The following is a 26,707-nucleotide window of genomic DNA, read 5'->3' as shown; positions in this document are numbered from 1 at the left end:
TAGCTAATGTATATTAAAATCAAATAAGGAAAGTCTGAAAAATGGCAAAACTTGAAATTCAAATGATCAATAAATATAAAACGAAGTAGAAAAAATAAAAACCCAGAATAAAGTTCAAGAAAAGAAAAATAATGAAATAAATAGCAAACATGCATAAAAAATACTTACCATGGGCTAAAAAAATTCATTATATAGAAGTATAAAAATAACATACATATCCAAAGTTTAACAGAAAAAATACTTTTACAGTAATAATAAATAATAGGTATAATAAGGAGGGGGGATGAAACAATTCCTGCATATTTAACAATTATTTTAAGACGGATATAATTTAAAATACTTTTAATACATATTATGGGAAAAGCATAATTCAAGAGGCAAACACTTCATAGGAAATACAATTTATTAATACAATATAGGCCAGATGAAGATAAAATCACATACAACAATCCAGCTTAATATTTTCTAAATATTTCTGATTATCAGAAGTAACAAGAACTTCACTTACATAAGCAGATTTTTAATGGAAATAGAAAATTTGCCAGAACAAGGAATTGTATAGAACAATTATTATTACCTTTCACAAATAGAGGTAGAGAAGGAAAATTTCAGAAGCATATTTCTGATTCTTTTTTTAAAGAAATTGTCTAAATATGTTTCAAAATATTCTTTTAATTGCAAGTATCAATTTTGAGTATTGAGACAAATTAATAATAATAATAATAATAATAATAAATAACAGTTATACAACTTAAAAAAAACTAAACTCACCTTTTCTGGAACATTTAATTCCTCTCTAAAAAAAAAAAGGGAAAATGTTGAAAATTTTTATATAAAAAATAAAGAAATTCATTAATTTATTAATAAAAAGATTCATTCAATTCACAAAAAAGATCATAACCACAGTCAAACACCAAAAACTTTTGCACATTATTTAATGACTTTAAAAATCTAATATGTATTAATATCAGGACATTTCCAACAATATTTTGAGGAAGCAATGTCTAACAGTTGTTCTTTAATCTCTTATTAAAGGGCTGAATGCTGCATTCTTTCATCACAATGGAAGAATATCATTACACCTATTAATGCACAAGTGCCCCAGGCTTTGTGAATGAAATACTCTCTATTAGATCACTACATTAATCCACACTTCTTTATTAGTCCATAGATTAGTAGTTCAATCATCAAGGTCAAATAGGGGTTAGGCAAGTGTTTGTGAATCATTGGATTTTTAAAAATGTAAACAAAATTATATAATTGTTAATGTAAAGAAAAAAACACATTTATTTTGAAGTAGTTTTCATAATTTATAATATCATTTGAGGTAGGATTTTATTCTAGTCAGAGTTTTATTCCTATCAGTTTCATTTATGTAGTCATAGCTACAAGATCACTTATCTTTCTACGGTGGTGGTGGTGGGGTATGTAAATTTATTAATGATCAATTTATGGATTTTCCGATGATAACAAAACATTAAATTCTTTATGGTAAAACAGATGATTAAAAACAGATATTGTGCAGAACTTGCCTGTAGCAAGATAAAAGACAAGACACTATATATGAATGTAAATTATTTAACATGGGTCTTTACACTAATCTGCATTTTGAAATATTTTTTTTTATATAGCTTTGAGACATTATCTTGGAAGTAAGTATTTTAAAATTTTAAATATAATTTTTTTCTTATGTTTTTATATTGCATAAATAATTTGATGTTACTTTCTACTGATCATAATAAAATAATATCAAAACCTTTTTTTTTAGTATTAAATATCAAGTATTTCAATTAATTTTTAAAATCATGATCGAAAATATATTGATTATCAGATTTTAAATTTTTTCGAAAAGCTTGCCAGGTCTAATCTTGTGGCAGTATTTATGTCTATGAACACCTGTCCCGAAGAAATTAAAACATTTATTAACCATAAGCTCCAAACCTTAAAAATGATTATAAAGGTATTTTGATTCTTGGAATATCAATATAAAAAAAAAACTTGAAATTTTGATGCAAAGTTGTTAGAAGAATAATAACAATAATAAAAAAAACTTACTTTTTCGATACAACTTTCTTTTTCTCCACTAAAAATAGAAAGACATAAAACTCAATAAATTTTTAAATATTCACATATGGAATAAATACACAGAAAGACAAATGATAAAAATGTACCACCCACATAAGGCACATACAGAAATATTACTATACAAGTATATCAATATTTCTCAATTAAAAATCTTCAATTTTAAAATCAGATGTAATTTAAATAAATATTTATTATTGTACAAATTTAAATTGTACAGAAATAAATAAATAATTTGCATTTTATGTCAAAGGCATTACAAATTTTAATAATTTTTAAACTGAACAAGTTAAACACATTCTTTATTTGGAAACACAGAGTGTAATGCTATGCTGCCCTTTACATATTCGATGTAGCAAATGTATTTAAAAAACAAGAAGCCTTTCTCTTTCTCATCCAGATTCCAAATGTGAAAGAATAATAATGGCTTAAAAATATATAAGACTACTTTTATGCTTGAGTTAATTTGATTACAATTAACAATATGTTAGTGTTAAGTGCTACACACAATAATACTTAAGGATTTAACCAAACTCATCAAAATAAAAATGCAAACAACACTGCTTGACTTCTTAACCAATACAAAAGTTTTAAGCTATAATTCTTCTATTTTAATTTGCAAAATTAATTCTTCAATTTCATATTAAAATCTATAGCAATATACCCAATTCCAGTGAAACAATTATAAACATACAGAGGGGAGAAACAAGGAAAAAAAGAGTTAAAAATGGGAAAAAAATTGCTAAGTTTTCGATGAATTTTAATTAAAATATTTTGTCAGATGATATTGTTTTAAAGATGAAAGTAAAATTTTCAAATTAAAACAGAATAATTATGATCCTAATACAGTATATTTTGTAATAATTTTGGTAACCATATTTACCGCAGAGAAATGTAGCATTATATGGTACAATATTTAAGTCTTTTCCATTAATATAGTTGAAAGATCATTTAATAATTCAGCTTTCACTTACAGGCATTGCTTGCTTCAATTTTAATTTTTTCAAGTGTTCTATATTTGACAGCATCACCAGTTTCCTTGCACATCTTTAAACCATACTCAGCTATTCTCACACATTCTGAAAACTGTGATAGAATGTAGAGAGATGTTGTCCATTTGCAGTATGCCTAAAATTGTTGAACAATCATTTTATTGTACTGTTTTTTCAATTCAACTAGATATTTTAAAAATGAAACTTAAAGTAAAATATTCAAAAAATCTGCAAATACTAATCTGATCAAAAGGAAATTAAGATACTTTTTCAAAAACAATAATAATGCAGAAAAGAATTTTAAATATATTAAACATTTAAACAAATGACTAATTTTTAATTAAATAAACTCATGAATATTTTGTCTTAATGACATTTTCAATAATGACAAGAAAAAGAATCCAAATTATGGCAAAATTAAAATGTTTCATTCGTTAAATAAACCTTGTAAACTAGTTGGGTTACTGTAATTAATGATTCTTAGACATTTCAATGAAATATTTTTTGTAACTAGGTCTTTCTCCAATAATTTATAACTTAAATTTTGACAGACATATAACTCCATACAGAATTAAATAGTTGTAGCAATAATAATAAAAAAAAATTAAAAAAACCTTTCATTTCAATAATGAGATACTTGTAAAAACCAATTAAAATATTAAAAAAAAGAGCTATTTTCAATAAATAAATAAATAATAATAAAGGTATCATAGAAAATGTTATTAGAAACATTTTAAAGTGAAGTAAAAATCGTTTTTAGACAATAATATTTCTAGTAAAAAAAAAGTCTAATATATATATTTTATATATATTTATTATATATATATTTTAAAGTTACAAAATGCACATTACTTGTCTAAGTATATATATATATACCAAGTTTTGTAGATTAAGACAAAACCATCTGGTTAATAAAATCAACATACCCATCTCTGATATAAGCAGAGATACAGTTAGGCATTAGCTTTTATTATCACCATTTATAATGTGAATAAATAAAATTACAATGGAATAAATCCTTAAAATGTACTGTTATGTGATTTATACAAACATTTCTCAATATTATTTTATAATTCAAAAATACTAAATATTAAGAAGCTTTCTTGCATTGTTTTATAAAAGTATTTTACAATAAATGTAAATAACTGACAGATTTTGTATAATTAACTACTTGTACTGTTTCCTACAACATGTAGTCAATACTATAAAATATTTAATTTAAAGATATTTTAAGTTAGCATTATTTGTTCCCATATCAATTGTAATTTTCACAATAAATCGATGTACAACTATAATCAAGAAGTATTGGGAATGGTGGTATAAAATAATTGGTATCCATTTATAGTATCTCCTTCAAAGTAATCTGTTCCGACTGCAATGCACTTTTGCCACTGTTTTTTCCAATTACAAAACCATGTCTTAAAGTCATTTTTATGACTCTTCTTCAGTGTACATAGGTAATTTAATTTAATGAACTTTAAACCGGGATCACAAAAAAGCACTTTTAGCAATGGAGATAAGAAATAAATAAAAAATACCATATAAGATGAATATGCAGCTTGAGGGACATTTATTACATATTTGATTAAAAGCTAACAAAAAATAATTGTACTATGAGAAAGCATGGAGCAAAACCATGAATTTTCTTACTATATTTCAAGCTGTATTTGTTGAATTGCTCAAACAAATAGTATAAAACAATCAAAAAATAATTTTCATTCAAAATTATTAGGATATTATAATGTATAACACCATGACAATCAAAGAAAACAGTCAGCATTACCTAGGGTTTTTTAGAGACTTTAATATGTATTTTCAGTTTTGTTTCATTTTTTAAGCATCATTCATTTCATATTGGCCCCATTTCTGTATCAACAGTATGTATAAAAATTCCATAAGTGATAAGAATGCAATTTAAAAATAAATCACTTTAAGAAAATGTCTTTCTGGTATTTCAGTATATTGTTGTCTTACAAATAAATTTAGTTTTCGGTGCAACTTGAGAAGTGACATGTTGCAATCTTAAATGAACTTTTAAATTGCTTGACAGGAATCAAATGATATTGAACTTGTTCAATAATGTCAAATGATAATGACCAATACTCTGATCTTATCAACATCAAATTTGTGACTACCACTTGCTAATATCACCACAAGCTATATAACCACATATATTTCTATATGTGGTTACAATAACCACGCACAATATCATTTCTATTCCTCTGGAATTTTATTGCTTTTTTCATTTTTTAGTTACAATCCAGTTTCCAAATAAAATAAGTGTTGCATTGCAAATTGTAACATGCTTTTTTTTTTTGTTATTGCATTACAGCCATAATATACAAATGCCATATTTATATTATTTGTATATTATGGCTTGTTTTATTTTATTTGGACTTCCTAAACATCTAAATATTCCCTAAACTTTCGATCTTATGAATTACATAGGATCATTAAACATATAGGCTACTAGACCGCAGATTATCTAGAATCAATTTCCTACTTTCTTTAAACTTTTTATAACTTATTAAAAATTTTCTGCAACAATTTTCAGAAAAAACTGTAGAAGGAAACAATTTTTTGTAGAAGAAATTTCATTGCAGATATAAAATAGTGCATGTTTTTTTCCCAATAACATTTGCTATATCAAAAAAACAGAGTAAAAATTTTCATAGCATTAAAATCAAATTCACTTTAAGACAATAAAATAACTGGATAAATATTTGACTGTAGTCAATAATTGTAAAAATGCCCAAATCAAAAGTTATAAAAATGCCTTGATAAAAATTTGTAGATGTATTTTAAATAAAGCATTCCAGAAACTTATTGGTCATAGTAGTAAAAGCAAAAATGACAAAAAACATCATTTAATTGAAGGATGCCAGCTAATTGTTATCATCAATCAAATAAAACTTAAAATTTATTCTACTTGTCTTGAATTGAAAAATTATTATAACAGGTAATGCTTTTACACATCAATAGAATTTTGATTTATAAAATAAAACATACAACATAATGCATCGGTTTGATCATTAGTGCCATGTAACAATCCAAAGCAGCATCATTGAACTTGTTAAGCTCCATATATGAATGAGCTCGACTCATGAGTAATGAGACACAGTATGGGCTGGAAAAAAAAATCTGTATAAACAAAAGATATTTTTAAATATTTTCATTTAATTTGTTTTATGATTGTTAAGATAAAATTCAGTAATTAATTCTTTTTGATAATTTCCTAAAGTACTAAAGTTCTGACATTTTGCACTCTTCTGTGCAGTTCATTATTAAAAATTTTAAAATTTTCCACATTTAATAAAGAATTTGAGAAAAAAGTTAATTTCCAAACTTCATAACATTTATAATAAATTAAATGAATAAAAATAAGAATTAATAAAATTTTTTTTGACTTTTTAATGCATTTATAAAAATAAGAAAATAAAGGAAGAAAGGAAAAATTGTTTTTATTATATTTGTTTTGAATAAGATTTTACTAAATGCAGAACTAGAAATACACTGAAATGCCAGAAAAATTGGTACACCAATCTAATATCATGTAGAGCCCCCCACGAGGAAGCAGAAGTAATGCAATAAGGGTGGTAGGGATGATCAAACTAATTGTGAAGAACACCATGATTCCTGCAGGGCAGTCCACAGAGCCATGGCAGTGCAAGGTGGCGATATCCTAAGGATGGCATATTGCAAAATATCCCAGATATGCTCAATAATGTTCATGTCAGGGGAATTAAGCGGCTAAGAGAGGGAATGAAATTCAGAAGAGTATTCCTCAAGCCACTTAGTAGCTACTGTAGACCATTGCGGTGGTGCATAATCCTATTGGAATTGTCTACATCCGCTAGAATACACACAGGACACGAATGGATACAGGTGGTCGAAAAAGATTTAATGCCTCCCTGACCTGTCATGGTCGAGTCTAGACATATAAATGGTCCCATTTCATGCCAACTACATGCCCCATACCATCATAGAGCCTCCAGCAGCTTGAACGGTTCCTTGTAGGCATGAGGGATCCATGGATTTATGGGGTTTTCTCCACACTCGTACATGGCCATGTACCTGATACAATTAGAAACATAACTTGTCAGACCAGACAATGTTTTTTCAATCATTAAAAGTACAATGACAGAGTTGGCAAAGTGCAGAGCTTTGTGCCACCGAGTCAACAATGGTACACGAGATGGTATGAGGCTGTGAAAGTCCATATCAATTAGGGTACATTGCACAGTACATATGCTGACACTTGTTTATGGGTTTGTATTTAAATCCACAGCAATTTGAGGAAGTGTTGAATGTCTATCTCGTGTAATGGTTTTTTTCAGTCATCAATGATCCCATTCTGTCAAGGTTTTTTTCAAGTCATACCTCCGTCCAAGATTTGAAGTTTTACCAGAAACTTGATATTCGCAGCACACCTTTGAATTGATCAGGCTCGAAATTCCAAATTGCATCACTACTTTGGAAATGCTATGCCCTATCTCTTATGCGGCGACGATTAGTCCCCATTGAAAATCAATTAAATCTTGATAACCTGCCATTGTAACAGCAACAATCGATACAATAACTGTTGTCTTATATAAGCACTGTTGACTGCATTGCATTACGTTGATTGGTTGAACATCTCCATACTACCTGCTATACCAGTTTTTCTGGCTCTTCAGTGTATAATTACAAAGATATATATATATATATATATATATATATATATATATATATATATATATATATATATATATATAAACTAAGTAAAATAAAGGCAAGATGAGACAACATAAGCATTCCAAACAAAAATTTATATTTCCTTTTTATTCATTAAAAAACATTACTTAAACTCTATAGCTTTGGTAAATGCATCAACTGCTTCCTCCCAACTTCTTCGTTTGAAAGCATCAGAACCAACATCATTCCACTGTCCACCTTCTTTCTGTAAATGCAAAAAAGAGTATATATATATATGTGTGTGTGTGTGTGTGTGTAATGACATTTTAAAATTTAATTCTAATTGATTTCCACAGTTTTATCTTAATTCAGCCCATATTAACTTTATTCTAAAATATTCTCTTATTTCCCGGATCCCATTCCACTTTTCTATTTAATTAATTGAAAGGATAAAAAATGGGGGATTGAAGGGATAAAAAAAACTGTACAGCCAAGCACATTCTTTTAAAAGATCCCTATAATTCCTTTACCCGAGTCCACACGTGTAGAGAAATCCCTATCAGAATCTATTAGCATATAAGCACTGGGGAAAATATTCTCTCTCTCTCTTTTTAAGGTTTTCCTCATTTCACTTGAGTGTCGTTCTGAGTTGATGTGCTCGTCGTTTCTGCTTGTGCATAAATCATGCTTCACGGGATAAAATAAAATGAAGTTAAAAATTGAGAGTGTCTTCGACCACGAAACTGCCTTCAAAAAATTATGCTTACACACACATAGATATATATTCATTAGTGAGGTGGCAGATTGCAAGTCATAAGGTTGCTAACTTATACGTGATGACAAACAAAGTCTCCTACAAATGAAAAATGCATAATACACTTATTAAAGGTGATGAAACAATCTAAACAGAAATGTAAAATTCTTAAATTGGCATTATTTTGTACTAGTGTAAAATAGGAAAATTTATAATGAAAATTATATATGACAAGAAGAACCAATTTTCTTTCTACCCATAAAATAAAAATTATGTTTTATTTTACTTACAGATAAATTTTGAAGAGCTAAATCCTGTTGATCCAAAACATGTCTTAAACTCATATGCATGGCCACATTTCTCACTACAAAGAGAGTAAACATTTATGATAATTTTCTGGAGAAAATGAAACAGAGATAAAAATGAGAAACTACATTAAAAAGCATGGGAAGTTTTAAAATTTTAGGTAAGAACTTTTAAAGTAATCATACAACAATAAAAAAAAGTTCTACCTTTTGTACCTACTTTTAAAGTATCAAAGTTAAAACTATATCAATTTACTTGGTGACTTATAATTGGAATTAGTCGAATAGATTCTTCAGCTGTAGCTGGTAAATTTTTGCACTAAAAAAATTGTACAACTGATGAGTAAAACTTAATTTAACCAGTTTTGAAAATAAATAGAATTTTATTTTTAAATTGGACCTAGGTGACATTGCAATAAAGATGTATTAAGGTAAAAATTTCAATCTTTCTCTTAAAATCTAATGGTGGCCAGGTGGCAAGATCTCAGCCTCAGAGTCGGAGGGTTCCAGATTCGAGTCCTGATTTCACCACAGAACTGTTGTATAACTGGTCCTGGTGCATGTTAAATCTGTCAGTCGAAATGTCTTTCCACTGATGTAGTAAGAAAGTTTGGAGAAGGGAGTACCAGCTCAGGTGTCATCCTTGTCATCTGATTGTGGTTCAAAATTACGGCCTCTGTCCAATCGGTGTTGCTTTTAACCGATACATTAATATAACGAAACTTAAAATATTGTACTCTAAGATTAAAATAATACAATAGAACTATTCTTACACAAAATAGTTGGGAAAAGAGAAAATTAAATTTTTAAGGGAGAGAACATCATACAAAATTAAAAAAAAATATTTTATGTTCAATCAATATTTTTAAAGTTATTTCATGAACTTACCATAAAGCAAAACAGCAACATAGCTAATTTTAATTAGTCCTTCATCATAGCCACGAAAATTATCACTAAAAATGAGAGAAATCATCTTTAAATATGATTGAAACTACAACACTAAAAAAATTACTTCAAGATGATAATTCAATAACATTTAAAGATAATAAAAAAAAGCCTTTAAATTCTTATATTACCTCAAAAATAAAATAAGGGAATATCAGGGTTGCCTTTCAAATCTGAAAAATAATTCCCCTTGTTTTTCCCAGTACACATATTCAAGATAAGATTAAATGTGTAAATAAGATTAGTGCTAGTTATAATGGGATATGGTATTAAGGAGTGAAAAAGCAAGGAAAGGAAGCAACAGTTTAACATTATTTGAAATAGCATATGAGTGGAAAGTTTATATTTACATACAGAATTTTTTTTTAATCCCTATTTATTATTTAGAATTTAGCACAACAGAATTTTTATATTAAGGGGAAAAGGGGATATATTACCTGTCATGCTCTTTAATTACAAGTTACACAAAATTAAAAATTCAGATGAAATAAAACACAATACATTTTTGTTATCATGATACAAATCATTTAATGATTACTTAACAAAAAACATTGTAAAACAAGATTTATTTTTGCCAACTGAAGTAACTGGGCATCAATTTCTGCAGTAACAAAAAATATATGACATTTCTGTATGGGCTAATGTACATTTTGTGGCCATTTCACTTTTAGTGAACATATGTGAAAATACCTCCAATATATCATTGAATTCATTAAAGGACAAATGCGAGGCAAGAAGTTATAATGACCATAAACATTCAGCTTTAAATTGTTATTGAACGAAAAGGTGCAAAATCTGTTTGTTTTTGGACATTAAATTTGATGTTTTTGGATTTCATGTGTCATCTTTTTTTATATTCCTTTTGAATACAAAGTCCAACAATACTGATGACACTTTTGAACTGGTACGCAGTCTTGTATGCTTTCCCTCTTTAGGCATGACTAGTAAGTGCCTGTTTTCCCATATTACTTAAGTTTATTATCTTCTTACAAAGTGCACAGTATTCAACAAATGGATTTTGTGGGACCTCAAATTATTAAAAAATTATTCAGCAAAACCAGGATTGATTTTTTTTTTTATCTGTCCAATTCATACTAAATACAATTTTGAGCAGCTCATTGTTTAAAAGAAATTCTCTAATTTACTTTGAATAAGTTCACAGTTTCTCAAATAATAAACTGTTCAATAAACTAAAGTATAGTTGGCAAAACACCGTGCTACTTTCAATGTTGCTAATCTTGCCAGATAAGTGTATTCTATTCTTTCATGCAATTATTGAAATCTTGCGAACGCTTATTAGTTGCAATTGCGGAATCTCACGGAAAACAGCTGTCTCGCAAATCAAAACTGGAATAAAACAAGGGGGAAAAAAAAAAAGGTTGAGCAAAAAAGTGCGAGTTTCTGCATTACACAATTGCGAATGGTATTGTTTCATTTTTAGAAGCTATGACTACGATCTTTTATTCTTGCAATTTTTAGAGGTTTACATTCCTTAGATGGGAAAAAGTAACTAAGAAACTTAAAATTCGCCATATTTTCTCTGTTTTTTAAAAATATTCCAAATTCCCCAGCATTTCCCAGTTTTTCTGGATGATTTTTAAATTCCCTGTGTTTTCCCTATTCTCCCGGTGGTGTGGCAACCATGTAAAATCAAAAATAAATCCTATTAATATTTTTATTCAAATTGCTTGTTTCTTAAATTAACTTGAGCCATAACATATTAAACTTCTGTAAGCAGAGGATTAGTTGATTTGAGAGAAATGACATCAGGAGTAATGAAAAGAAAAGACAAATTCAGGGAAAACAATTAGTGATTTAATAAGTGAACAGAGAATGAAATTAATCAAATATCGGTAAATAAAAAAGAAATTATAAAGGGAAAAAAAATGATGCCTTACTATAAAACTGGTCCAAAAAATGCAACATCCTTTGCTTCAACTGTTTTTTGTGTTAATAATTTAAATAATGGATTATCTGTAGATATTCTATGACTAGTTCGAAATAAAGCTCCAGCACAGCATACCTTAAAAAATTTCACAATTTTAAATATTAGATAAACATTACAAAGGAATATGAAAATAATTTATAAATCTCTAGCTAAAATTTTTTATTATACTACATGTTATTATTTTATTATTAAAAATAAATTAGTAATCTGACTATTAGATAAATAATTTAAACAAGCTGAATAATTTAAAGTGATTAAAATCACTATATTTCTTGTATAAATGTGTAGCCAAATGATAATATAATTCTGTTTTCAAAAATCAACTTTCTGATTTTAGAATGACTTTGTAAATACACTAAATATAAAAATCACCAAACTTAGATTTTTTTTATAACTTTATAAAAAGCATAGAAATCAAATTGAAATAATTTTAAATTATCTTTAGGAATTTTGTACTTTTTAAATTATTACATACTTGTACAATTAAATTACAAAATACTTAGTATATATTAAATGTAGTATTTAAGAGTTAAAACAAAAGATAAGCGCAGAAAATTGATCATAATAATGAAAGAAAAAAAAATTAATAAAATCCTACAAAGTTTTTTTAAAGTTTGTTTTTATTAAATGTTTTTTTTTTTATTTATACCTTTTTGCATTGAATTATACTCAGTGATAGAATTTTTTAGAGGAATGATTAAATTTTTATGCTTAGTGGTAAAAATCTTAAGAATTCATTTTGGAAAATGTCAACTACACATTTACAACAAAAATAATTTTTCAAGATAAGACTAAATCAGATATTAAATATTTCATAATTAAGTTTTGCATTAAGTTATTTCATAATTCTTTTATAAAAAAGACCAACTTGAGGGAATAGAAACAGCTGAATTATTCTGCTTCAAAATCTCTCAAAATGTTTCACTGTTTTAAAAAAAATTCGAATATCATTAATTTTTCTTTCTTTTTGCTTTAATGTAATGTAACTGAATTGACCAAACCATTAAATGACTAATTAAAGATAAATAAATGACATACTTGAGCTAATTTAATAAGAATAAACACCACAACAGAATCCAAAGTAAGGACTTGTTCAATGAATTCTTCATGAGAGACAAGATTCTTGCCACTAAAGAAAATTACATCAGATAATTGATATGCAACAAATAATATCAGAAATACTGCATAAATTAAATAAAGAAAAAAAGATCTTGCTTATATAAAATTATGCATTTTGCTAAGTAAATTAATTCAATAAAATTTATTTATCATTTAATAATTAAAAATAGCTTAAAAATTAGTATAATTAATCAATAATTCCTGAATATTTTTAAAGATCCAGAGTTCTGCTGGATCTTTATCCTACTCAGCATAATTTATCAATACCCAGTTTTGTATCCAGAACTATGGATGCAAAAAATACACAAAATTAAAAAAAAAAAAACTATATACATATATAGAACATTCCAAAATAAAATCAGAGTAGCAACCTAATGTTTACGTTATGCCAAATTCACTGACATTCCCAAACAACAAGTTCTTTTAGAATTTAACATTCCCTTCACAGACAAAGCTACACTAAAAGAAAGCACATAATGATCTCATGCCAGATTACTGAGAATCTATAAATAAAAATTCATTCTTATTACAAACTTGATTTAATAAATATTTAAAATCTAGCACTTACATATTGAAATAACCAGCTTCTTCAAGAAGAGTTCTTATTTTCTCTGTACTGAAAGGTTTATCAAATAAAATTGGTCGTAATATTTGCAGACGTATATACAACATTGTTTTCCTTTGTACTGAGGGGAAGAAAATACAATATGAAATAATTAAAAAAATATATTACAAGAACATAAGAAAAGTAATTAATTAAATAAAATTCATAATAAATTTAACTTACATTCATATCTTTGCGATTCATCTTGCACCTGCAAAACAATAACACCATAAACAGAAATAAATAATTTTGCAAATGAATAAAAGTGAAAAATATAAATGAATTCTGAAACCCATAAATATATATAAAAAAATGTACGTAATTTTCGAAACAAAATATGTTACTTTACACTTGTTTTATTAGTGAGGTCTCAAACAAAAAGAGCTATATAAAGAACTCGTATCATCTTTATTAGTACAAGATATGGTACAATTACCTCATGGCGTTATTTGATATTCTGAAGTCTGGACAATATCATGAAGTAACTACAGCAATACTAATGAGCATATTGTTCTAATAAGCATCAAATCATAGTAATGAAAACAGACATTAATGGAACAATACTAATATACAGGCTTGGTAATGATTAGGGCATTACTAATAGAAAAAAATACTACAAATGAATTCATCACATTAAATCATATTAACACATATTCAATTTTTATCTTTATTTATTAACTAGCTAATATAATTGCAGTTGCTTGGTATAAAATAATGGCAAATTAAACATTAATAATATTTTAAACTTCGTAAGTTCATATTATGATTTTAACTAATATGTCCTAAAATACCATTTCCTTTTTTTTTTTTTTTTTTTTAGTCTGACCAGAAAACATTTTAGAGAGTATTTCCTTCTTTTTTCTCTGTACATGTTTTTTCCTTCAACAGGAATGGGATTCAGTTACCTTGGATGACCTTATATATTTATTAGGATGATTTAAACATTTGTGAAAATTAAATAAAATATTATACAGTAATTAAACTAATTGAACTATCATGTATATTTTACAGTAATTAAACTACGCACTATGTATGTATAGTAATTAAACTATGAACTATTGAACTATCACTGAATTGCTGAGCATGTTGCAAAATTAAAAAAAAAAAAAAAAAAAAAAAAAAATCTGCTTTTCTGTTAATGCTCAAAAGAAAGCAATAATTTTTAATAACTTTGACAGTGGAAAAACGCACAGGTAAAAAACATGACAAAAGAATAAAACTGGTTTGAATTTCATTTTGACAATACAAAGTATTGCTATAAATTGCGATTCAAATAAATATTGAAATAATTGTTAAAATTAAAGAAAGAACTGTGCATCAATATTTACTTTTAAAGATTGTATACAAATAAATATCATGTGATAAATATTATTGACAAAAAATCAGCAAAATAAACACACTGAAATCTGAATTATTTTTTCTTATTTCAATATCTTATGAAATAAGAACTTTTATAAATTGAAAATAGCACAACTGAACAAGAATCAACTCCTAATGGCAAGCAAAACTGCATATTGCTACTGTTTATTGTTTTCAAGGCATTCTTATAATGAAAAAATACATGAATTTTTGGCACAACTGAACAAGAATCAACTCATAATGGCAAGCAAAACTCCATATTGCTACTGTTTATTGTTTTCAAGGCATTATTATAAAAAAAAAAAAATGTGAATTTTTGGCTCCATATTATAAATGTGGTAAAATAATTTGCTCAACTGCATTTTTGATTAATTCATAAACTAACATTTTCCTTTTAGAAATGGTTATTGCAGTTGTGAACTAATTCCACTTGGTCTCACAAATTCCCAAATATATACAAAATATATAATAATAACAAAAATCCATCATTTATTTCTTTCACTTATTTAAATTCTTCAACCATACTTAGTTTCAAGCCATGGAGATGTGGGTGGATTTATGAAAGACAATTAATGTAATACACCAAATTGGATTTATAAATTAACATTTAATGTAATCAAATCATACAGTAAAATAAGTAAACCTCAACTATTATCATATAAAATCAGTGGTAAAATTTATTTCTCTCTCAGTTTAAATATTAATACAAAAAGTTTGGTTTGATTAAAGATTAAATCTTTATTTCAACAAACAATCTTGTTCTACTCATGTTTTTCAAAAACATATCATTTAAAAAAAAATTTAAATGCATTTACTACTTGAAATTTCATTAGAATAATTCAAATCATTTACTACACAGCAATGCATATCTCAAATGTATAAATAGTCCAATATTTGAATGGGCACAATTAATTTGACATCTCACAACATGATCAAAATTTAAAGTGACTACAAATTGAAGAACATTTCAAACTTGAATAGGGTGTCAAGCATTTCTCCTGTGTGAATTTCACTGCACTTTGCAGGTTTTTTAAGGAACTTTTTGGATGTTTCTAATATCTTTAGAATGATGTTACTTTATTTTATGATCTTTAATTATTGCACAATATATCCTTAACTTTATTTGAAAAATTGCTCTACACTTTTTACTAAAATCAATGTAAAATAAAATTTAATTCTCAAGGGGACCCCCCCCCATTATTTTCACTTACTGAATTTCAGATAATCTGCAATTATGTAAAATCCTTCCCTTTTTTGTAAACATATTAACCAACACTAGAAGATACATGCATATCTAGAAAGACTTTTAGTCAACCAGTCATATCTCAGAACTGCTTGTCAAATTTACTCACGATAAATGAAATACAAAAATATATGCCCATTGGTAGAGTGCTTAAGAATGAAATGATTTGTTTCCTTCCAGTGGGGTCTTTCCTATTCATATTGTTTACCAACACGCCAATCAGCATTGAATAGTAATTTTACTAACAGAAAATAATAATAATAATTTACAAGTATACAATGAAATCTCAACATCAAAATAAGAAAAATTCTTCAATGAAATCAAAATTGCGCTGTCTTTTAGATTCCCAACTATATATATATATATATATATATATATATATATATATATATATATATATATAAAAGCTTGCACATTGGTGGTAAAATGCTTAACCCGCAAAATAAAAAAATAAAGGGAAAAATACGTCCTTATCAATTTTTTTTTTCTCTTTATGGCAGAAAAAGAAAAACGTTTCAGTGATATAAATTTTAAAAAGGATAGTATGAATGAATTTTGTGAATTTATTATTCCTTTATGAATATCAAATCGAAAATAAATATGCTGCCTTTCTCTTTTGAAAAAATTACAAGAGGTATGTGTACTTATAATGCTTCAAATAATTTAATTTCCCATGTTTAATATGATTTTAAAATTATAAAGCATTTTATTAAATGTATGGGAAATTTGAAAATGAAAAAAAAAATGTTAAAAGAAAATATTAGTAATAATGTCTGATACTTCATTATTAAAAAAAATAAGAATCTCTCAGAAAAAAGGAAAAAATAATTATTGCAAAATACTTATTTAATTAAAATAAATTGCTTCAGAATTATAATAATGAGTCAATACTTTAGAACCAGTTTTAAATATTAACACTAACAATTCATATTTTCGCTCTCATAACAAGTGATCGATTTGATGTTTGAAGAAAAGGGTGTGGAAGAATTCTATATATATCTTTTTAAATAAAAAAAGGCCGATTACAGTTTAAAATCATAACATTTAAGGCTTTAGTTAGGCTGCCTTTTCCCATAGTATACAAAACCATTTTCACTATTTAAGTCAATAACTTGTTGTTCTGAAAAAAAGCAAAAGCAAACAAAAACTTTCGGTGAAAATATTATGCATTTATAATATATGTAATAAATTAGACATGAAAGGTAATCTTTTACTTTAAGGCTGCTTATGGCAGTGTAAAAAGATATAAGCTATTTGAAGCAGTGGAAAAGTTTTGAATCTCTACTAAATTTGTTAATTTAACTAAGGCTACATTTAAAAATGTAAGATGCAGGGTTAAAATCCAAAACCATTTATCTGAGCCCCTTGCAACAGAGAGAGGCCTGTGTCAAAGGGATTCCCTTGATTGTCTGCTTTTTAAAATTGCCTTGGAGAGATGTATCCGAGATAGTGGACCAACAGTGGAATAGATCCATTCAACTGCTGGCCTATGCAGATTATATAGATATTATTGGAAGGAAAAAGAAGGCAGCGAGAATGGTCTTCCAAGCTTTGGAAACTTCTGCCACAAATATGGGCCTTACCATTAACAAAGATAATTTATGGAATTCCCACCCACAACTATAAATCACAAAATCATACCTTAAAAAAAAAAATATCATTTCAAATACCTTAGCACAATAATTAATGACAATAACAAATTCAGAGCAGAAATTGACAACAGAATAAAAATGGTTAATAAATGCTTTTTTGAACTGAAAAAACAACTAAGATCCAACTTAATCAGACGAAAAACTTAACTACGAATTCACAAGACTCTTATTATACCTGTTCTGCCCTATGCAAGTGAAACTTAGACACTCAGCGCTCTCTAAACATGTTCGAGAACTAGATTCAATTTTGAATTATACAAACTCTATAGGCAACCACAGATAACATTGGCTACCCAGAGCAATAGGTTAAAATGGCTCAGCCATATCTGGAGAAGGCCTGAAAACAGAGTCCTCAAAATATCCACTTTTAAAAATCTTATGGATCCTGGGCCAGAGAAAGACCTCCACAACTAGATGGCTGGATTATGTGGAAAGAGACCCGAGTGTTTTAAGGATAAAGAACTGGAAAGGAGTTGTGTGTGTGTGTGGGGGGGGGGTATAAAGTGCGCATGATTGAGGCAGCCAAGGTCTGCAAGGGGCTGTTGTGCTCATGAAGAAGATGAATCCTTTTCTACCTTAGTTTGTTATAGATTATCAGTAAGTTTGATTTACATTAGTTGCCAATGATGCTTCATGATACTTATAAAAAAATATTAGCAAATTATCATGTTCGATAAAAATTTCCAGTTTTTGAATAAATATCCCTGATTTTTCCCGACCCCTGAGAAATCCCTGATGATTTCTGGTTGGTTGGCCACCTATTTAATCTCTACCTTAATAGTTAATTTGTATTACTGAAATATCGAATTCTCATTCACATACAATAATTAGATCTTATAGCACTCATCACTAAATTTCCGATCACAAATTACTCTTTCAGAAATACATTGGTTTCGATAACAGATTTACAGACTAATCCACAAGGTAAGCCTGAAAGCAATAAATATTTAAGACAAACATTTTCCCCAACATAGTATTTATAACAATTTAGCTAACTGAGAAAAAGATCAGAAAAAAAAATACAACAGATTTTAAGAAAATTTGTTGAATTAGGAATTATTATATGGTACACAATCCGAGACATATTTAATCATGAACTTTTTAAATTTTATAAACAGAGATGGAAGCTGTATATGTTGGAGTTATTTTTCATCCTATCAATGACAAATAAAATCTTTTGAAATAAAGCCTAAGAAGGCAGTGCCTGACAAAAGCAATTGTCAATGAATAAATTTATCATATCATAGCAAAAAACAATATTTAAGATTTTTGGTCTCTTGAAGGAGGAGTATTAAAAAAAATTAAATACAAGTACAGATGTATGAAAGGTATACTTTCAGAAATGGTGTTTATGTAATATCACAACAATGAAGCAGAAATTGGTCATTTATTTATAATTCGGTGTATGGTTGCAATAATATACACATATCTTGAAACATATTTTTCAAATTTTGATTACCCATAATCAATAGCTATATTAAATTAGCTATTTAAAGCAATCAGGGAAAAAGCAGTTATTCATTCTTTTTTTACCTGTAATTCTTTAAGATGTTCGTCACAAAAGCCTTCTTTAAGGCAATTTTCAAACAATTCTGTAGTATCAGATCCTCTAAACATTTTTTTCTAGAATTAAAAAATAAATTAATTAAGTTAATTAAGATTACTCTTTGTTTACAAATTAAAATAAGATGGCAAAATGGATTAACAAACTAGATAAATAAAATACAAAACTACATACATGCAACTAATAAAGTTTAAAATAAATTACTGCTCATAATAATTTATATCGATATCATTACAAACATAATACAATTTTTTTTAAAGAATTCTGGCAAACACACACACACAAAACCTGGAAAATTTATAGTATTGTATTATATATATATATATATATATATATATATATATATATATATATATATATATATATATATATATATATATATATATATATATATATATATATATATATATATTACAAGATGTAACCAGTAACTAAAAATTTGAAGTAGAATGAACTCAATGAATAACATATTTATTCATCATCTCACATTCATAAATTTTTTTAACATATAAAAAACTTTAAAAAAAAAAGAAGCTCAGTTTGAATATTATTTTATATTGTGCAGTTATCCAATTTGCCTAGGTAGAAACAAAATATAATTAACAAGAATCAAAATTTGTCCAATTCGTTATCTCTCAGTTCTTTAAGTTTCAGGCAAATAAATAAAACGAGGAGAAAAAGAAATCACCGAAATTTTAAATTTAGTTTGCCCATGTAAGAGCAAACTGATGATCATGACTCCAAAATATTATGGCAAATGTGAAATAATAAAAATTTACAATTCTATATTTATAAATTAATCTTATCAATAAATATAATTCACTATTTCAGATGGATTCATAGTATTTCACTGTGAAGGCTCCAATATCTGTCATTAAGCCACATTACAATTAATGAATCTTTTGAATTATAATAATTAATACTATTAGAGTTAACATATTTATAAGAGAGGATTGAACAAAACAGCACACAACATACAAGGTACTGAGTTACTGTCAAAGAATAAAATGTAATGCAAACCATTTTGCAACATAAGATGTATTATGAAAGCAGATTTTTTTAAAAAAAATCTAGTTTAAGTATAGATTATTGAATAACAATTTGTTATATTACTACAATCAAGAGAATTTTGCTCTTAAACAAATTTACAACTGTCCAAATTTTAGAATAAATTATTATTTAATTCTAGTTATAAACAAAATAGTTTCTATATTAAAGATGCAACTGACAAATAACATTTTAACTAATATCAGCAAATGCTTTATCATAATTTATGCTCATAATTTTCCTTATTTTTATTACTTATAAAAAGAAGCAAAAGAACATAAAATATGTGTTACAAATCAGTAATAACATTGACATTAGAAATATTAGCAATATGGATACAAACATAATTTTAAAGTAAAAAACATTGAAGAATTATTGTTGAAATTATAGCTGAATAAAATTTATAATAAATTTTAGTTTCCATTTAAATGTACCTAGATGTAATTATATTATTATGCTATAATAACATTCAAGTGGAGAGAAAGAATACTAAGTAAACAATAGTAAACACTTTCTCATTTGTAAATAAGACTGAATAAGTCTTACTTAGCAAGCTTAGTATCCAAAAGGGCAAAGCATATTATTCTTAGTTGAAAACAAGTATATTTCACTAATAAGTAAAAGGTAAAGAGAAAATTTCTAGAAAAACATAGAAAATATTCCAAGAAATGAAGGATACTTACAACAAATTTTAGAAAATATCACAATCATTTCTTCAAGCTTAAGAAAAGCAGGAATAGGAAATTTATATAAATTCTCATCGACTTCTTCAACTGATGTGGAAGACAAAAATAATTCAATACAAAATTTCCCAAATTTACGCTTCTTCTTTGAATACAAGATGTTATCGAAATTTCGCGATTTCTATTATAATAATAAATAAATTAAGAAAAAATTATATTGAAATGATAATAAAAACTCAAATATAAAGAATTTATTAAAAATTATTCAACAAAATTTAAGGAAAGGGGATTCCCTAAAATGAAACAATAACAACAATGAGAAGTAAATGAAAGATATAATCAAAATAAAAAAAAGAATGTATAATTTACATTATCTTACATTTATATATGGCACGGCAGGATATATTAAAAATTCAAGAAATTATGCGTTGATACACTAACACCTTGTCACTTTTAAAAACACAGATGAAAACAACTTTTTTTTTTTTCATTCTCGTCTACTTTCATAATCTAGTTTCAATATTTACGGTTGAAGTTACTGCATATCGTCGAAATGAAACTATTAACTTGTTGCAAAATTGCATTTACTTCGAATAATTGTCCAAACCACATAATGGTTAAATACATTCATTAAATTTTCAAAGTAATGTACAGCACGAATTTATATTTCAAGAACGCATTGATTTAGGGATAGAAGACTATATGACATTATTAATTTTGGGATGAAAGAGGAACATCAAAGGATATAATGAAGTCCAATATATCATGACAGAACAACAACAAAAATTCTACAATGTCTCTGGTGCGATTTTTTCTTTCCATTTAACGAAGGAAAGGTATACGATCATTACTGATTAACAATAAGTAATTTGAAACTATTGGAATCGCAGCTCCAAACCAAAGTCCTTTGAGAAAGACGACACTCGGGATTCGCCGAGATTCCACAATTCAAACTTCGACACCACGTCCTCATTATCGCGAGAATTTTGATTTGTAAGTAGGGTTGGATTACTAAATAAACATAAAAGGTAATTGCCTAAAAGCACCTCAACTTTGGAAAAGCTCCCAAGGACTTAAAATTTTTCGTTTTAAACTTTTTTTTTTATATATATATATTCGAACTTATTCAAATTACAAATCAAATATCTTTCGGAATGATATTCTAATAATATTCCCATTAATTACTTTTCTTAATTTTACATCACTTTGCTTTCTAATGTCAAAAAAATGTATTACTTTATAATTTAAAAATTGTCCGATCTGATAATTAAATAATATTTGAATGGTGTAAAAAGTTTTGTGACTTTTTTTATTATTCTGCATAAAATTATCTTTAAATGAGCCGCTCAGAAGCCAATGCGGTTAAGTCCAAAACACAGAAATTGAGAAAATTAATGTTTTTGGTACATTAGTTTTTTAAATTCTTGGTTTATTAATTCAATTAGAAAAGTGTATAAAGTCTTTTTTCGAGGTGTAAACTCTGCAAAAAACAAGATATGTACAGGATGTGTAAATAAAAACGTAAGTATTTATTGAAATAATGACAGCATCTTAAAAATTTTAGGACTTATACCTTTTGGCAGATGAAAAAAATAAGAAATTTATGTAAAAATAATAAAATAACATTTATTGTCATAAGTTTTATGTTTATTAATCATAACAAACATCATCTTCTTCCGAGTTATTTAAATGTAAATCTTGATTTCCACGTGTTGTCCTTAATGTCCTGTAAAAGTCGTGTTTAATTGGAGAGTGAGTTATATTTTTAAAATTTACTGGCCTACCTATTTTTGTTTTTTTTATATCAATTACATGAAAGGTATCATCCTCTTCAAAATTATATTTGAACTTAAGGCTGCTTGGGTTTGACCTTTCCAATTTTATCCATCTCATATTAAGCCAATTACCATGAATTTCTTGTTTTTCAGTGTTACCAACAAATATCGAAAGAAGAAGAATAAATTAATTTTTATTTCAAAGTTTATGTACAAAAAATATTGATAAAAGGTGGACGTATTCACAATGGCTTCTGAAATTATTATACAATATATTCAGAAGCTATTAAAAAAAGGGCTGTCTAACCTAGAAAAAAGTAACCAACGAGTAAATCCTTTAATAACTGAGAAGATTATTATTTATTTTATAAAAATTTCCAAAAATCAGAAAATATCAAAAAATGGACTTAACCGCATTGGCTTCTGAGCGGCTGAGTAATATTTAATATTACTTGCATTTTTTATATGCTATATAATATTTAATTATTAATATTTTAATAATTGACCATTACAGTTTGTCAAAATTTGTTGCTTAAAATATAGAGATTAAATTACCCCCCCCCCTCCAAAACAACAACAACCTGATTTTGGAAGGTAGGAAGCAAAAAAAAAAAAAAGGGGGGGGGGGCGTGTTTAGAGATTTGCATTGCCTGAGGGCATCTAAAAGGCTTAATTCAATCCTGCTTATGAAGCCACATTCAATAAACTTAAAAATCCTGATAATGTGGAACTTCAATGGGAAATAATCTAAAACCATATGCCAACTTCTAGACATAGATTCTGCCATTACATTGACAGTGCGAAATTTTGGAAAATTTATTTAAAAAACTATATCAAAATTTAAAAAAAATTATTATCTATTATTAAATTTATTTCTATTTTAATAAAATTTTGAAGGTTTCTACAGTCTTCAAATTTTACATTTTATTTCTAATGTTATTTTTATAATCGTATTTCTTTGATTTATACCGTTTAATTAATTAATTAATTACATTTACATCTCATTTTAAAGAAAGGTGGGGTTATTTCAAAGACATATCTCGTAACTTTTAAGTACGATCAGATGACAGGGACGTCATCTGTGCTGACACTTCATGTCTCAACTTTTGCTACATACCAGCAGAAAATATTTGTTCTTGACACATTTAATATGCAGAGTTTTTTCTAGGGTTTATACAAAAACCGGTTTTCGAATTCCATATTTCCAAAAAAAAAAAAAAAAAAAAAAAAAAAAGATTTTAGCCGGTTTTCAAATTTTTGCCAAAAAAAAAAAAAAAAAATAGAACAGGGAAAAAATATTTTCTCTAAGTTATATAAAATAACAAAAAACGAAATCAGTATCAAATTTAATAAAATTAGATTACATATACATATTATTTACACAAAATAACGAAAACTTAAACAAAAATTTTGAATAAAGTTTATATTGTTTTCACTAATTTTAATTTCTCCTAAGAAAATATTACGGTGGCAAAGTTTTAAAGCTAAGTCTAATTTTGGACACAATATTGCCTGAAATTGAAAATACTTGTTCACTAACTACTGAGCTTGGTTTTATAGTTTTCATGGCATCAAATAACAAATCTAAGATTTTTGTTCTTTTATTCGTTGCCTCAAATAATGAAAATTCAGCTTTCAATGTCTTTGGATTTGCAAGTTTTTCTACAGAGTCTTCAAGAAACTTATGAATTGATTTTTCCTTGGCTTCTTTTAGAAAAGCATTATTCTGATGAGTAGTTTCTTCGATTTGCTCTCCATCAGAATTGGTTTCCACATAAGAATTCGGAAATATTCCAGACAATATCTTTCCAGATAACTCAATAATTTCGGTGTTTGAAGCAAAAGAAAGTACACAAGATTTCTTCACTGAACTAAAAATATGCAAATACAGCAAAAGAGTTGCTAATTCTACTTTCCTGAATTCGTTCTTCTAAAGCATATAATAATTTTAAACTTATTTCAGTGTTCAAAATTTTTAGTTCATTTAACAGGAATTCAAATATACCTACACTTGTTAATAAATTCGCATCTCGTCGCCTTAAGTCCCCAGCTGCTAAACAAATCGGTCTCAACCGATATATTTTTTTTTCATAAATTGAAATATCCAGGCTTTCCGGAAAACCGGTTTTCTTACTTAAAAAACCGGCTTTCGAATGTGACAAATTTACTTAAAAAAATCGGGTTTGAAAAACCGTCAAATCTTAGTTTTTTCGAATCGTTTACATGGAGACTCTTTTGCAGAATTGAGCTTCGAACTTGGAAGCCTCAGCTATCAGTACAATACCACAGTCCCTTTTCTTTTCTCTATAACATTTCTAAAAAAAATTTGCCGTATTAACACAATATATTGTTACGAAATTTCCCGGGGTTCGTTTGGATAGTGGGGGTTATATGGTGTGGAGAACGCTCAATCACCAGGCCAGTAGAAAATAAAACAACGACGTTTATTTACACGAAGACACACGGGACAGCACAAAGACGACAACTATATACAGCACAGAAGACGATTATCTTCAGCCTAGACGTGCAGCAACAACAGCATACACAGCAGCATATAACAAGACAGACAGACAGTAGCTCACAGCTTAGTGCAGCACTAGCTTCACTCCGTTGCTGCTCCGCTTATCTCTGGAAGGCAAGTTCCTTACTGTCGATTCCGACTACTCTTCGACTCCACTGGTCCACGACTCAATTCACCGTCTGGTTCACGACGACTCTTCTCTGCCGCTTCCGACTACTCAATTCACCACTCGACTCACCACTGCCTGGCAGCTGCGGGTGCTTCCTTTTATAGGCCTCAGGAGGCGGGGCTAGAAGCCACTCAACCAATAAGGAACGTTCGAGACGTATCTCCGTTCCTACTGGACGGATCAGGAAAATTCTCGATGTTTCGGGTATAATCTATTTCGGCGCTAAAGTCGCCAAATTCGTCACCAAGTCACCAAATGGTCGCCAAGTTTCTCGCCAAGCTCTGGGACCGCCATTGGAACCACTATGATGGAAATCCGCATCACAGGTTCGTAACAATATTGTAAAATTACGATGTTGTTCGATATTCTGAATACCGGACAATACTGTAAAGATATTATAATAATATTGTCGAGCATTTAATGTCAATATTTTATCTCTTTTACTAATAAAAATGAGTGTGAGAGTTCCGTATTGACTTTTTACAGGCCAGATCTTGACCAACAATTACCAAATTTGGCACATATATACCTTGGAAAATAGGAATGTGTACCTTGGAACAATTTTTTTTAAATATTGATTAAAATTTTAATTAATTACAGATTAAGAGAAGTTTCTATGTTTTTCCGCGAAAACTTTGAAATACGGTTGCACAAAAATGAATTTTAAACTGTTTCAAGCTTTAAGTAATTTGAAATTGCCAAAAACAAAATGGTTTTTGCCAACTTTTAAAAAATATCTCTTTGATTAATTTCCAAAGATAGAATACATTGTGGCCTGAAACTCAAATCGCTGTCCTTCTTTCTTCAATTATTTAATCTCTTGATATTCTTTTATTGTTGAAAGCCAAAGAGGAAGGATTTTGTTTAACACCTTTGTAGTTTACGAGTTGAATAAAAGAGTGAAACTGTAATACCGTAAAATTTAGAAGGTAGATTACCATATATTAATTTTATGAAGAAAAAAAATTATCCCCTTTAAAAAGGATCATACACACAATGAACATAGTGCATGTGAGATAATTAACATAACTTTAATAACTGGCAATATGACGGAATCATTGACATGGAATTACGTTTAAGAGTTAACTGAAATTAAATATAACCAATATCTCCGGCGAATCAACTGCCGTGCACAAGCGATTGGTAATAAATATTTTTTTAATGAAATGATTTTTTTTCCTTCTTACCTACAAAATGTTACCTACCAAATGTTAACATCTGTATTAGCTTTTATTGCATAAATTCTATTATTTTTGGAATTTTTTTATGAC

The 26,707-nt window shown here is 27.4% G+C and overlaps 1 protein-coding gene across 6 annotated transcripts in view; it reads right to left on the bottom strand.

Annotated features, from left to right (window-relative positions):
* LOC129983735 (E3 ubiquitin-protein ligase TTC3-like) overlaps positions 1-26,707 on the bottom strand; it is a 125,048-nt gene that overhangs the window by 67,467 nt on the left and 30,874 nt on the right. For 4 of the 6 annotated variants that reach the window (XM_056093335.1, XM_056093338.1, XM_056093340.1 and 1 more), the window contains exons 2-13: positions 19,211-19,300; positions 13,607-13,634; positions 13,388-13,505; positions 12,739-12,829; positions 11,651-11,775; positions 9,696-9,760; positions 8,793-8,866; positions 7,916-8,013; positions 6,084-6,201; positions 3,057-3,210; positions 2,056-2,083; positions 772-796 (exon numbers count right to left, since the gene is read on the bottom strand). In XM_056093335.1, coding sequence (XP_055949310.1) covers positions 772-796; positions 2,056-2,083; positions 3,057-3,210; positions 6,084-6,201; positions 7,916-8,013; positions 8,793-8,866; positions 9,696-9,760; positions 11,651-11,775; positions 12,739-12,829; positions 13,388-13,505; positions 13,607-13,634; positions 19,211-19,294 — 1,008 coding nt within the window. In that variant the 5' untranslated portion in view covers positions 19,295-19,300. Of the gene's footprint in view, positions 1-771; positions 797-2,055; positions 2,084-3,056; positions 3,211-6,083; positions 6,202-7,915; positions 8,014-8,792; positions 8,867-9,695; positions 9,761-11,650; positions 11,776-12,738; positions 12,830-13,387; positions 13,506-13,606; positions 13,635-19,210; positions 19,301-20,971; positions 21,062-21,350; positions 21,467-26,707 lie in introns of those variants that run through there. The other 2 variants (XM_056093337.1, XM_056093336.1) reach the window with 2 other exon arrangements.

This window comes from Argiope bruennichi, chromosome 9, assembly GCF_947563725.1.
Source record: "Argiope bruennichi chromosome 9, qqArgBrue1.1, whole genome shotgun sequence".
Taxonomy (NCBI): domain Eukaryota; kingdom Metazoa; phylum Arthropoda; class Arachnida; order Araneae; family Araneidae; genus Argiope; species Argiope bruennichi.
The sequence above is the reverse complement of the archived record's forward strand: the minus strand, read 5'-3'. Positions and strand labels throughout refer to the sequence as shown.